At 41.6% G+C, this 15,382-nt stretch overlaps 1 protein-coding gene across 7 annotated transcripts in view; it reads right to left on the reverse strand.

Annotated features, from left to right (window-relative positions):
• The window catches only part of LDB3 (LIM domain binding 3), a 174,331-nt gene that overhangs the window by 13,681 nt on the left and 145,268 nt on the right, over nucleotides 1-15,382 (reverse strand). For all 7 annotated transcript variants that reach the window (XM_070945056.1, XM_070945055.1, XM_070945057.1 and 4 more), the window contains one exon: nucleotides 5,390-5,702. In XM_070945056.1, the coding sequence (XP_070801157.1) occupies nucleotides 5,390-5,702 (313 nt within the window). The remainder of the gene's footprint in view (nucleotides 1-5,389; nucleotides 5,703-15,382) is intronic.

Consider the following 15,382-nt stretch of genomic DNA (forward strand, 5'->3'; position numbering starts at 1 on the left):
GGGCAATAAGATGACTTTGTGTAAAATAGAACACCGCTCGGGGGGGCCAAAAAGCCCTACTAAGCAGGTATATACAAAAGTATGAAGGCTATTGCTTAATGCATTGTAAGCCGCCCTGAGTCTCCGGATATTTATTTATTTATTTATTTATTTATTTATTTATTTATTTATTTATTTATTTATTTATTTATAAATAAATAAATAAATAAATAAATAAATAAATAAATAAATAATCCATACAATCCGTTCCTCTAAAATGTCACAAAAGTCTTGGTTCAGGGAAAAGCACTCTCCTGAACCATGGTTTCTTGCAGAGAAAAGATGCCTTTTAAATTAGTGATCAAGGGGTATCGACACACTCAGTGGTGGGCTGCAAATAATTTAACAACCGGTTCTCTGCCCTAATGTCTAGCTGGATGGGCGTGGCCGGGGTGGGACTTGAATAACTTAACAACCAGTTCTCTGGCTCGGTACGCGTGGCTTGGTCATGTGACTGGGTGGGTGATGTCACTCATCACACTCAGCCCTGCCTTCTGGCCACTCGCCTCAAAGGCAGAGGTAGGATTCAGCCGGTTGGGGCTAATTCCACCACTCGCTGGCCCCACCCGCCTGTTTTTCCGGCCATTTTTCCGGCCATTTTCAGGCCGTTTTTTGGGCCCTTTCCAGCTGCTTTTTGAAATGGCCAAGAAACAGCCTGGAAAACAGGCCGAAAAACAAGTGGGGGCAGGGCCAGCCAGTGGTGAGATTTGCCGGTTCGCCGAACTGCACGGAATCTTAACTACTGGTGCGAACCAGCAGCAGCTCACCTCTGGACACACTGATGTGCTGACCTCGAGTTCCTGCGCACGAAAGTTAGATCCAAGCTCCATTAAAGAGGCTGACAATCTATCAGGCTAACTAACTCAGGAGAAATTATACCACGAAGAGGCGAAAGTCCTTCCCAACATATCTTTTAACGAGTCATTGATTTCATTAGGACCTAAGCAGAATCCTTGAATATTTACCAGCCTCAAAGTGGGGAGAAAAGCAGACACTCCTATAAGGACTCTTATACTTCATCTGAAACCAAACACGTCTTTTCTTTGGATTGTGTTGCAACTGTGCTGCAAAATGTGCAATTCCAGGAAATGTGTGATTCCAGGAAATGTGCGATTCCAAGAAATGTGCGATTCCAGGAAACATTGCTGCATTAAGGAGTATCCCAGAGTATCTATTCTATTCTGAAACTTCCTTTTGTTTTGGGTGCAAACGGTGACATGCTTCTCCCGAGTGACAAATAGGCAGCCATGGTGATTGTAAAATAGGTTGCCCTTGGTGGTTGGTTCCCAGACTGATACGGATCCAGGAGTTGGTTCTGCAGACAGCCAGGAGGTGATGAAAACATCCACTTCCTCACCATCTCAGGAGGCTGTTAGGAAGAGATTCAGAAAGCCTTTTCCTTGATATGCATGGAGGTATATTGGTTGTAAACAGGAAATAGTTCAGTTGCTGAAATTCTTGGAATTCCATCCATTTCTTTTCAACAAATCTTTCTAAAAGAAACTATGAGAAGGGAACCTGGAAGAAAAATCTTGGTTTTAAGTCTCTGTTAAGGGAGAGGAGAGGAGAGGAGAGGAGAGGAGAGGAGAGGAGAGGAGAGAAAGAGAGGAGAGGAGAGGAGAAGAGAAGAGGAAGAGAGGAGAGGAGAGGAGAGGAGAGGAGGAGAAGAGAGGAGAGGAGGAAGAGAGGAGAGGAGGAGAGGAAGAGAAGAAAGGAGAGGAGGAAGAGAGGAGAGGAGAAGAGGAAGAGAAGAAAGGAGAGGAGGAAGAGAGGAGAGGAGAGGAGAGGAGAGGAGGAAGAAGAAGAGGAAGAGGAAGAGAGGAGAAGAGAGGAGGAAGAGGAAGAGAGGAGAGGAGGAAGAGGAAGAGGAAGAGGAAGAGAGGAGAGGAGAGGAGAGGAGAGGAGAGGAGAAGAGAAGAGAAGAGAAGAGAAGAGAAGAGAAGAGAAGAGAAGAGAAGAGAAGAGAAGAGAAGAGAAGAGAAGAGAAATCAGATGGAGTTTAGTCGATCATCATAATTGAGAAGATGGAGCCACATGTGTTTATATGGTTTAGATTTAATAAGTTTTAACAATTGAATTAATTTTATTTTGATGTCATATAGATCCTTTCATTTTTCCTTACTTTTTTTCCTTTATGTTTTATTTATTTCAATCGTTATATAGTTTCTTTATTGTTACTAACATTGATGGAGTCTTTTTTGTTTGTTTGTTTCACTAATAAAATGGTTTTTTTTTAAAAAAAACAAAACAAAACAATAATCAAGTACAGGAGTCTTTGCCGATTTAAAACATAAAATCTGATAATGTCCTACTTACAGCAAGATTAGAACGCTGTCTATGGAAATGACATACAGCCCATCCTCAAGATATGAATCATTCTAATAACTTCCATTCGTCTAGGAATCCCTTAACCCCAGGGGTGAGATCCAGCAGGTTCTGACAGGTTCTGGAGAACCGGTAGTGGAAATTTTGAGTAGTTCGGAGAACTGGCAAATACCACCTCTGGCTGGTCCCAGAGTGGGGAGGGAATGGGGATTTTGCAGTATCCTTCCCCTGGAGTTGGGTGGGAATGGAGATTTTGCAATATCCTTCCCCTGCCACACCCACCAAGCCACGCCCACAGAACCGGTAGGGAAAATTTTTGGATTTCACCCCTGGTTAACTCCTTACCTGAAAGAGAATGTATTTACTTTACTTTACTTTACTTTTATTTGATTTATATACCGCCCTACTCCCGAAGGACTCAGGGCGGTGAACAGCCAACAATAAAATACATACATACAAAATTTAAAAAGCAGAAATAAAATCGAATTAAATAGTTTGGCCCAGACAGATTAAAAAACCCCAATCAATTTAAAACAAATTAAACTTTGAATATTAAAAATATTAAAAAATATTAAAAAATTATTTAAAAAGAGGGAGAAAGTTAGGCCAGCCTGGTGGAATAAAAAGGTCTTAAGAGCGCGGTGGAAGGTGCGCAGATCCGGGATCCTCCGTATCTCCGGGGGGAGCTCGTTCCAGATAGTAGGTGCCCCCACAGAGAAGGCTCTACCCTGGGGGCCGCCAGTCGACATTGTTTGGCCGACGGCATCTGGAGGAGCCCCTTTCTATGAAAGTGTACCGGCCGGTGGAGGCTATTGGTGGTAGTAGGCAGTCCCGCAAGTACCCAGGTCCTAAGCCATGGAGTGCTTTAAAGGTGGTGACCAAAACCTTACGAAGAAGTCTACGCTAGTTTGGGATGGCCACCAGTAACATTTCTGTTTCTCCAAACTGGATCCCACTAGCTGTGTTGCACGTCATTAGCCCTACTGGCTGGAGGTAATGGAATTTGTAGGTCAGCATCTTAGGAGTGACCAGATTTGGAAACAATGTTTTAACCATTTTCAGTATCCATCATGAATATAGGATGTGACCTGAACAGAATTTCTGCTTTCCAAGGGCTGAATGATGAAGATAGACACTGTACACAAAAAACAAGATTTTCTCTAGGGAAGCTAATGTCAGGTGGAAAAAAAAAAAACCAGGATCATAGGTTAAGATGCAGTGCAGAAAGATTTATTGCTCAAGCCAATGGGTGGGCTGCTGGGGGTTTCCAGGGGTTCGGGAGAACCTCTAGCTAAGATTCTGTGCAATTCGGAGAACCTCCAAATCCCACTCCTGGCTGGCCCCGCCCACCCCATCCCACCCCTCCCAGGAGTCCCCACGTGGCCCATTTTGGATGCAGGAAAGAGCAGGGCATGTGTGGAGGCTCGGGGACGGTGAAAAATGGGCCTACCTGAAGTTTGGCCTCCAGAGGGCCTCCGGAGCTTGGGGAGGCCATTTTTGCCCTGCCAGAGGCTCCAGGAAAGAATCTGGAGCCTGGGGAGTGCAACCCCCCCCCCCCGCTGTGGTGCAGGAGGCTGACTAGGCCACGCCCACCATGGCCATGCCCATCCAGCAACTGGGCAGAGAACCCCTTGCTAAAATTTTTGAAGCCCACCCTTGCTCAAGCCTATACACAAGTGTTGTGGTCTGCCAGCAGCCTGCGGAGCTGGCAGCAGAGTTGGACAGCGATGAGGTTGAGGAAGAAGATGGGCCAGTCCTGGAGGCTGGGGAAGGCCCGAATGAGGGCTCTGCGTCGGAGGCAGAGATGGGGCCAGGGCCATCGGGGAGTGATGTGCGGACTCTGGAGCCTCCAAAGGCTGACAGTAGAGAGGCAGAGGAACAGGAGGAGCCTGTTCCTAGTGCATGTATGAGAAGAGCTGCCAGAAGGCAAGAGCAGTTACAGCAAAGAGGACGACTCGGGAGTAGGGCCAAGAGATGATTGGCCCCTTCCATAAGGCTTAAAAGACCAGCAACGGCTCTTGGGCTCTTTGTCGGAAAACAACATTGATAGACTTGTTCTTATCTTGCTGCACATATCTCTGGTTGGCGTCTTCTGCTTCTGAACTTTTGCCAAGAGAAGCCTTTGGCAGTTTCCCTAATTATTCCAAGGCTGGTGATTAGACTGAAGAATTTGTGTTAAGAAGAATTTGTTTTAATTTAATTTGGACTACGCTGAGAATGAGTTAAAATGAGAATGCGCTCCATGGCATAGGGCCTAGCTATCTCCGAGACCGCCTGCTGCTACCGATGACCTCCCATCGACCCGTGCGCTCCCACAGAGAGGGCCTCCTCAGGGTGCCATCAGCCAAACAATGTAGGCTGGTGGCCCCCAGGGGGAGGGCTTTCTCTGTGGGGGCTCCCACCCTCTGGAATCAGTTGCCCCCGGAGATAAGAAGAATCCAGGACCTCAATGCCTTCCGTCGTTCCCTGAAAACCTATCTTTTTCAGCAAGCCGGGTTGGCTTAAGAAGAAATTTTTAAAATTTTTAAATTCTTTTAATTAGTCTGCGATTTTTAATTTTTTGGGCCAAATTTTATATATATTTTTAAATGTTTTAATATTTGTATTCTATGTTTTTTATCTTGGCTGTACACCGCCCTGAGTCCTCAGGGAGAAGGGCGGTATATAAATTCGAAATTAAATTAAAATTAAATTAAATTAATAAAGTCTCTTTGTTTTGGAACTAATATTACGTCTTTGCGTAGTATTGCGTCTAATACTACCTACTTGGGCCTGGGTCACAACAACCAGTCAACTAATGGTCACCACTAAAATTGGTGCTAGATAAGGGCCAATGGAATTCAAAGAAGCTGGACTTGGATCTCTTATGGCAACACAAGAACTCCAAACTGATGATGCGCTTAACTCCACCCTCCCAGCTCTGCCTGCTTTTCTCCTACGGATGGTCCACCATCGTTAGTCTCTGGCATAAATGTAACTGCGCTCCACTAGGACTTCTTTCCACGGAAGGATGCAATGGACCTACCTGATGATGCTGTTACAATGTCCACAGAGCGGAGCTCGGCTACTGGCGGGGCAGCGTTCTGCTCTTTGGATTGTTCCCCGCGCGATAGCAGGAGCCTGGATGGACGCAGGAATCGAGGGAGGTGGGGCAGAAGATGAAGGCATCGGAGCACCCTTTGGCAGAATGTGCTTGGTAACGGTGGTTGTACTTTTCCCAGGAGCAAACTTTTGGGAGAAGGAGTCATCCGTCACCCAGGGGGGACGACTTGCAGGCTCAACGTGGCTTGGAATATAGGTATGTGTGGACACCGATGGTGGGGCGGGTGCTGGAGCTGCTGTAAACGAGAAATTTGCATTTAATAATCCTCATTTTTGTTTCTGCAAACCACAATATTTATCAGGACGTTCCCCTTCATACCAGAGCAGCCTCAGATAATCTTAACGCTAATGCTTAGCCTGTTTTCAAAATCTGATGCTGCAGCAGACTTAAAATATTGGATAATCCACTGTTTTTAGAGACAAATAAATTGCAAGAATCATTATTTAGTTTGGTTTGGCTATCTTCAAGCAGGTTATCTCTATCAACACTGCAGTCCAGGATAAAATAACCATCAACAATTGCATAATATTAGCAATCCTTTCCTTCCATGGCTTCCTTCGTTGCTGTTGTTGTTCACTTCTACTTTGCACATTTTTTACTCTATTTTTGCTACAAACTTTCACTAATTTCAGTGGTTAATGTTGCACTTTTGTTTACCCTGAGAGAATGTAGTCCTTGACTTACAACAATTTGTTTAGTGACCATTCGAAGTTACAATGGCACTGAAAAAAGTGACTTAGAAACAGGGGTGAAATCCAGGACGTTCTGACAGGTTCTGGAGAACTGGTAGCGGAAATTTTGAGTAGTTCGGAGAACTGGCAAATACCACCTCTGGCTGGCCCCAAAGTGGGGTGGGAATGGAAATTTTGCAATATCCTTCCCCCAGGAGTGGGGAGGGAATGGGGATTTTGCAGTATCCTTCCCCTGGAGTGGGGTGGGAAGGGAGATTTTGCAGTATCTTTCCCCTGCCACACCCACCAAGCCACTCCCACAGAACCAGTCGTAAAAAGATTTGGATTTCACTACTGCTCCGAACTACTCAAAATTTCCGCTACCAGTTCTCCAGAACCTGCCAGAACCTGCTGAATAGCACCCCTGGACCCATGTTTTATGAAAATGTCTAATTTTGCAGGTCCCATAATTTGGTGGCCTTCCTTTCCCTGGTGGAGTGAAGTCGTGATTGCATGGCAAATTCAATACTAAGCAGGAAGCTGAACTTGAAAAATCTTCTAAGATGTTTTGCAGGCTTAACTTTCAAGATTTCATCAGCTCGAAAAGATAGAGAATTTCGAAATTAATCCTGGATCGCATGTTATAGCTTTCAGTCATAAATTTTGGAACAGTGTCTTTTTCTATTCCTCCTTCTGTTCCATGTTTAAAAGAAAGCTTTATTTTAATTTCCTGTTTAGCTTTCTTCCATTCCTTCATACCAGCTCCATTGGCTCATTCCATTCCCACCTTAGCCCAAGGCCTCATTCCTTCATATAAATATATTTTTAAAAAACTTAAAAATCTATAAACAGAGGCCTTTCCTTGCTCCCAAGCTCCTGACGTCTTATGTCACTCAAACTCTTGAAGGCAAATATCTTGTTGCTTAATCAGAACGCTGGCTTAAATGTTCAAATTGCTTTGGTATCATTTTCTTCGTGAAAACTATATAGCAATAGCAGTAGCACTTAGACTTATATACCACTTCACAGTGCTTTACAGCCCTCTCTAAGCCGTTTACAGAGTCAGCCTATTGCCCCCAACAATCTGGGCCCTCGTTAAGGATGGAAGGCTAAATCAGCTTTGAGCTAGTCGGGATTGAACTCCAGACAGTGGTCAGAGTTGGCCTGCAGGACTGCATTCTAACCACTGCACCACCATGGCAAGGAAGGAAGGAAGGAAGGAAGGAAGGAAAAGAAGGAAGGAAGGAAGGAAAAGAAGGAAGGAAGGAAGGAAGGAAGGAAGGAAGGAAGGAAGGAAGGAAAGAAGGAAGGGCAATAGCAGTAGCACTTAGACTTATATACCGCTTCACAGTACTTCACAGCCCTCTCTAAGTGGTTTACAGAGTCAGCCTCTTGCCCCCAACAATCTGGGACCTCATTTTACCACCTCGGAAGGATGGAAGGCTGAGTCAACCTTGAGCCTGGTGAGATTCGAGCTGCCAAATTGCAGTCAGTCGGCAGTCAGCAGAAGTAGCCTGCAGTACCGCATTCTAACCACTGCACCACTGCAACTCTAATCATGAGTATCTCAAGAAGAAAGATTGCAGATGTACTTGTTCTTTGCTAGGCGAGTTGCTGAATTTCAGACAGGGAAAAACAATTGTCAGATGTAAATGCCTTATTCTCTAATGTGTAAATAATGTATATATGGAACATCAGGGGTTAACTTATTACTTGAGCTTTAATGTATTCATAATTTACCACTCCCATTCCTGGCTCCGCCCCTTGTATATAAAAGGAGCCATCCTCCCCATTTTCCTTGCTTCTATCTTGAATATTCAGCGAATATAGAATGCCTATTATGATTAAAGAGAATTATATTTAAACCTATAACTTCTATTATCTTTATTGAGTCTGATCCTGAAAATATTGCAACAAGCTGGTAGCAGAGGATGGTTAATTGACTCAATAAGTAGTTAAAAATGTCCAAGAAAGATAGGCCCAACACCAGGGCCTACAGCAAAGAAATAGAAACTGATCAAGAGATGATCAACGAATCCACTAATGCGATTTCGAGAGAATCCGAAGGATACACCACTGAAGAAGAAGAACTGATGAGTGAAAATAACGACCAGGAAGAAATCGAGATAGAAAATAACGAACTCAGGTCAGAAATATTAAAAATACTAAAAAGCCAAAAGAATGATGAAAGCCTCATCGCGGACCTCCAGGAGATGCTGAGGAACAGCGGAGCAGCGAGAGAGAAAAACATCATTAAAGAAAAACCCAAAGATCAAAAAACTGTGAGTGAAATGACTACTGAGAAAATAGTTGTAAAAAAGAAAAGATGTGACCCCGCGCGAAATTTTGAACGGCAGCCATCTTGGTTTCAACGAACTTCAAAAGAGAGTGAAGCAGAACCAATCAAAACGCTCAGTTCAAAATTTCTGGCGCGAAAAACGCTATCAGACGAAGAAAGTGAAAAAGAAGTCTCAAACTCTTCAGATGAACCAAAATCAGAAAGTGAAGACGATTTAACAAAGTCTCAAGTAGAGTCAGCAATGAAAACACTTTTTGCTGCTTTTGGGCCAAGATTAAAAATTTCTAAGACATCAACGAAGAAGCAAGCAATCAAACCGACAACTCAAGACCTGCACGCTCCCATCCTGACTTCGAAAACTACGACACCCGAGCCCAGAGAGCCATGCCGATTCCGTCCTACACCGCAGACAGAATCGAGTGCCAGCACACACAAGAGAAAGAGAAGAACCGCCGCCATCACCAAAGCCCCAAAAACCGAGCCAGAGACCGACTCATCTGAAGAGGAGCGGATCGAGAGAGCTGAAATGGAGAGAACCTTCCACAACGGCGCCAAAGAAGAAATGAGCAACGCGCATGTGCAAAACTACGTAGACGGCCCCGAAAGACTTGAACTGGCCAGAGAACCGCGCAGACTCGTTACAAGCATCCCAATGCCGTTCTGTAATTTCCTGCACTTGAGAGACCACGGACTGCCTCAGGTTGTAAGTAATGGACAGAATAATGTGGGGAACTTACCCAGTGACTTCCCAAAACTTAGAGTTGATGGCATTAATTTACAAGAGTGGTACCAACAACTTCAGGTTATTTTTATGAAAGAAAATTTACTATTCTTTATAACTAGTCCTCCAAGAAGACCTTGGACTTTAAAAATAGACTGTTTACATCATAGAGCATTTTTCATAATAATTTCTAGCGTGTCTCCTGCAATGTATCATAGCATCAAACCAAACCTAACTGTATCAGAAATAATTCAATGCATGTTTAATCTATTTCACAGCGATAGCGTAGCCACAACCACAAGAATGTCTAAGGATTTCTTTTCTTCTAGAGTGAAACCAGGGGTTTCTATAAGTGAACATTTGATAAATCTAAACAAAATAAGAGCTGAGCTGCAATTGAGGGGGGAAGTGATTTCAGATCAAACTATGAAAAGTGTTATTATCAATTCACTTGATCCATCATGGGATAGCTTTATGTCACACTTAGATACCATTAATTTGGGATATTTATCAATAGAAAGTCTATCTAACAAATTGATAGCAGAAGACAATTCAAGAAAAAATCGTTCCAATAACCAAACAGAACACAAATCTTTTAGGAAAGTAGTCTTTCAAGATAAATATAATGAGGCCTTTAGATGCCACAATTGTGGATCCAGAGAACACAGTAAAAGAGACTGTCCCAAAGTCCCAAGGGAGAGACATAGGCCAGAATATAGGAGCAAATACAATTACAGACAATCTTCCACAGATAGACACAAATATAGAAGCCCACCAAACTACAGAGAAAGTAGAGGGGGTAGAGAAAATTCAAAAGAGAGAAAATCTGGGTCACTAAATGGGCTAAATAAACAAGACAGCACCAAAACACAACAAGATGAGAACAATAATTGGCTTATTGATTCTGGTGCAACAAATCACACCACTAATAACAAAAGTATATTATCTTCATTTACAGAAGATAAGTTTGTGATAAAGGTAGCTAATCAAGAAAAGGTTCAAGTATTAGGCAGAGGAAATGTGACCTTGCCTGGTTTAGGGAAAATAGAGGGGGTATTATTAATCCCAGAAATACCTCACAACATACTAAGTGCTATAAAACTAAGCAGAGAATATGACATCAATATAGTTTTCTCAAAGGGGAAAGCAACTATAGAAAAGAACAAAACAAATATAGGCACTGTGATGATAAAAGGGGGTCTACCCTATCTGATAACCAAAGAAAGATGGTTACATAACATTGATTCAAATATGGAAGATTGTATTGAAGCAGATGATGAAAATGTCAGTAACAGTGACAATGATGAATGTAAAATAACTCATGATAACAAAAATACACACAATGAGAAGAAACCAAAAATAGGTAAACCAATTCATGATGAGTGTGCTCATATCTTACACAGGAAGTTAGGACATGCAAGCTTTCCTGTAGTACAAAAAATGACTGAACACGCAGAAGGTGTAAAAATAAAAAATTGTGAAAATTATTTAGAATGCTCAGTATGTAAATCCACCAAACTAAAAACCAGTCCTAGACCAAAAAAATCTAACAGATCAACTAACAATATTTTTGATTTGGTACATATGGACTTAGTTGGTCCATTAACTCCATCAATTACCTATAGAAAACGTTACTTCCTAACAATAGTGGATGATTACAGTCGCTATGGTTTTGTTTACACATTAAAGCACAAGGATGAAACCTTTCAGAAATTTAAGGAATTCTACAAACGCATAGAAACACAACATAATATCAGAATAAAACAAATTATGACAGATAGGGGATGTGAATTCATGTCTAAAGAATTCTCCCAATGGTTAAAGGATAGAGGGATGCTACATTTCACGTCCAATCCATTTTCTGCCTTTCAAAATGGGATTGCAGAGAGAAAGAACTCCACACTACAAACCATGATTAGATGCACATTAGAGGATGCTGGTTTAGGCAAACAATTTTGGTCAGAAGCCTTACATTATTCAAATTACACTCAAAATAGAACATGGTCCAGTATTGTGAATAAGACACCATATGAGGTGATGTACAATAGAAAACCTAAATTAGCACACATGCACATATTTGGAGTTACTGCAGACGTGCACATACCTAAACAATTGAGGAGAAAGGGAGAAAACGTATCCAGGAGATTAAGATTCATGGGATACGAAACTGGAACCAAAGGGTACAGATTCATCGATAATAATAACAAATTTATAGTATCCAGAACAGCTGTGTTTCATGAGCAGGCCAATTGGTCTAAGTTGCACCTTAATGAAATTTTTCCTAATAAAAGCAAAGATAATATACCTTGCGAGGAAGGAACAACAGAAAATCAAAATATTAGCAAAAGTAAGAACAAAACCAAAACTTGGACAAATAGTCAGCATAAAATAAAGACAGACACATTAACAAAAAAGGAAGCCAGATATTTGCATGACAACCATAGCAAACCTGAAAGAAATATTAGAAATAATAGAAACCAAATACCAAATAAATACAAAGATTATATTATGCATATGGATGGGGAACAAATAACACCTAATACATATGAGGAAGTATTGAAACTTCCCCGTGAAGAAAGAGAAAAATGGGAACTAGCTATGGAAAAAGAAATGAAAAGTTTACAAGGATTAAATGTATTCACACCTGCGATCGCACCTAAGGATAAAACAATTATAGGTACCAGGTGGATTTATAAAATTAAGAATTTAGAAGGAGGTAATACCTTATACAAGGCCAGACTAGTTGCACAAGGTTATGCACAAAAATATCCAGAAGACTATACTGACACATATTCACCCACAGTGAGAACAGAGAGTGTCAAAACAGCTCTTGTAGTAGCATCTGCACTCAATCTAGACGTGTTTCAATATGACATACAGACTGCATACTTACATGCAAAATTAGATAAGGAAATATATGTAAGAGCACCACACAGTCAATACACTAATAAGAACGAAATTTGGTTACTAAATAAGAGTCTGTACGGATTGAAGCAATCTGGCAAAAGATGGTACGATTGTTTGGTAAAAGTATTAAAGACCATGGATTTCAACGCCACCACTGCTGATAACTGTTTCTTTGTAAAAAAGAGTAATGATCATATTGAATTTGTATTAATTTATGTGGATGATATTTTATATATTGGAAAGCATAAAGAGAGCAGGGAAATCTTTGTAAATAAGTTAAACGAACACTTCTCATTGAAATCACTAGGTAGAGTGAATAAATACCTTGGTGTACAAATTAACAAAACAAAAAGGGGATTCAAACTTACTCAGAAAGATAAAATCATTGAACTCCTAAACAAATGTAACTTAAATAATGCCAAAACATGTGACACACCTATGCAAACTGATTTTCTTAGAAACAATGATGAGTCTTCCCCTGAGTTTAAAGACAACACATTTTACAGATCAATTATAGGTTCACTCCTTTATATATCTAATTGGACTAGACCAGATATTGCATTACCTCTCAATTTATTGTCAAGATATGTTAGCAAACCAACCTTGTATCATTGGGAAGCTGTCAAAAGAATTTTAAGATATCTGAAAAGTACATTAGATTTTTGTTTAATATTGGAACCCAATAATGACAAAGAACCAAAAATTACTTGTTATGCTGATGCAGATTGGGCCGGTGATACATCATGCAGAAAGAGTACCTCTGGTTATGTTTTTCTATTGAACGATTGTCCAGTTTACTGGTATACTGGTAAACAAGAACTGGTAGCCACCTCTACCACAGAAGCAGAATATGTTTGCTTGTCTAAAGCTGCAAATAACCTTGTATGGTTCAATGATTTGATCACAGATGTTTGGAAGAAACCTACTTTACCCTTTATTATGCATGAAGATAATAAAGCGGCCATTGAAATTTCTAGATCCGATGCAATTGGACAAAGGTCCAGGCATATTGATATAAAATTTAAGCACGTGAGACAACTATCTCAAGACGGATTCATCAAAGCAATACATTGTGATACTTCTGAACAATTAGCTGACATATTAACAAAACCCTTACCTTCTAAACAACACAAATATTTAACTTCTAAATTATATGTATTATATTGTCCTGAATCTGAATGTAACTGGTGTTGTATAACGAACCGGCATTTAGAGGGGGATTTGTCAGATGTAAATGCCTTATTCTCTAATGTGTAAATAATGTATATATGGAACATCAGGGGTTAACTTATTACTTGAGCTTTAATGTATTCATAATTTACCACTCCCATTCCTGGCTCCGCCCCTTGTATATAAAAGGAGCCATCCTCCCCATTTTCCTTGCTTCTATCTTGAATATTCAGCGAATATAGAATGCCTATTATGATTAAAGAGAATTATATTTAAACCTATAACTTCTATTATCTTTATTGAGTCTGATCCTGAAAATATTGCAACAACAATGAACAACTGAAAGAATGCAGTATTCAAAAAAGTAACCTCCTACTTCTTAAGTGATGCTCATCTCACCGTATCTGGATTCTGTTGTTTTATTCATGGTGAGAACTTCGATAAAACATGGAAAGGCATAATTCTTCTTCTGGGATGCTACCATAATGAAAGGAACGTACTACACAGATGTCTGTAGACATCTGAAGGGGCTCCTCTGCTTGCTAGGAACAGAAGGCGCTAATTCTCAAGACACAGAGGTGATCATGGGGGTGAAACCTAGAATGTCATGCCATCTGCTGACAATTTTGGGGAACTGGCATCCTGCGAACAAGGACTATACTTCAGGTTTCTGAAGAAGCCATTTATCTCCAGAAAAAGAAGAATGTGAAGTTGTTTTTTCAGCAACTGTTAAACAGTGTCCTTATTTCAACGGCGGAATGCAGAATTTTCCTAACTGTGTTTATACATCAAGGCAGCTCGGTAGACAAAAGAGAAATGAACGAATGCCTGTGGCTCTTGTTTTATAAAGCCCTGTTCTCTCCAGAGGGGCAGAGTCCTTCTGTGGGGGCCAGGAAATGCTGGCAAACATAGCTGTGCGCTTGTCACATTTTCCCTCATTCCAGAGCAGAGGTGTCAAACTCAAGGCCCGGGGGCCAGATCCAGCCCACAGGGTGCTTAGATCTGGCCCACAGGGTTGTCCTGGAAACAGCGAAAGACCAGCCCGTGGTGCCTCTGCCAGTGAAAACATGCTCCCGAGCTCTGTTTTTGGCTGGCAGAGGGTTGCAGGAGGCCATCACAGCCAAAAATGGAGCTCAGGAGCCAAGGGTGAAATGCTACCGGTTCGCACCAGTTCGGGAGAACCATTAGTTAAAAAAAAAGCTACCAGTTCGTCCAAACTGGTATTTCTGACAATACCAGTGCTGTGCTGTGCGATTAAGATTCGCTAGAAAGCAGGAAATCATGCTTTCTAGTGAATCTAAATCGCACGACACAGCTTTCCCTCCCCCTCGCTGTTCTACTTACCTTGTTAAGCCTTCTTTTTCAGTGTGCAGCGCATGTTTGGTGCGCACTGCGCATGCACCCGCAGTGTGCTTTTGGTATGCACTGGGAATGTGTGCACACAGCATGCATTTGGCGTGCACCGTGCATGTGCCGGAAGCAAACTGGGGAGGATTTCACCACTGTCAGGAACCCATTTTCGCTGGCAGAGCACTTGGCCTACCACAGACGCTCCCAACACGAATGATGTCGAGCGAGGCACGCCCACCCCATCCCCCAGAGGTCAAAAACAACCCTGATGTGGCCCTCAATGAAATCGAGTTTGACACCCCTGTTCCAAAGCAAAGTTGTGCCCGATTCCAGAATCTTTTTCTGTTTTGGACCCCAGCTGAATTTCAGTGATAAATCAAGTTGTACCCAACTGGGACTTTAATGCCTAGATGAAGGCAATAGCAAAAATTCCTTCATTGTTCCCATGGAAACTACAAGCACATTCACAAAGTTATCAGAAGTGGATCTTAACTCCAAGGAAACATCAACTTTATAATATGCATAAAAATATATGTAAAAAAACCCACCATTCTGCGATTTATTCAAAAAACAATGAAAAGATCCACCATCCATTCAACTGAAGGGAAACAAAAAAATTAAGTACAGGTAGACCCGGATTTACAACTACAATAAGGACTGGAAAATTCATTGCTAAGTAGCCCGGTTGTTAAGTGAGTCATCACATGACCGCACCCAATTTTACGACCCATTTGTCGTGGTTCTTAAATGAGTCTCCTGTTGCTACTAAGCGAGAAATTACATGATGGTGACTTGCG

Source organism: Pituophis catenifer, unplaced genomic scaffold, assembly GCF_029215685.1.
Source record: "Pituophis catenifer annectens isolate HBS135680 unplaced genomic scaffold, rPitCat1.0.hap2 SCAF_6, whole genome shotgun sequence".
NCBI classification, from domain to species: Eukaryota; Metazoa; Chordata; class Lepidosauria; order Squamata; family Colubridae; genus Pituophis; species Pituophis catenifer.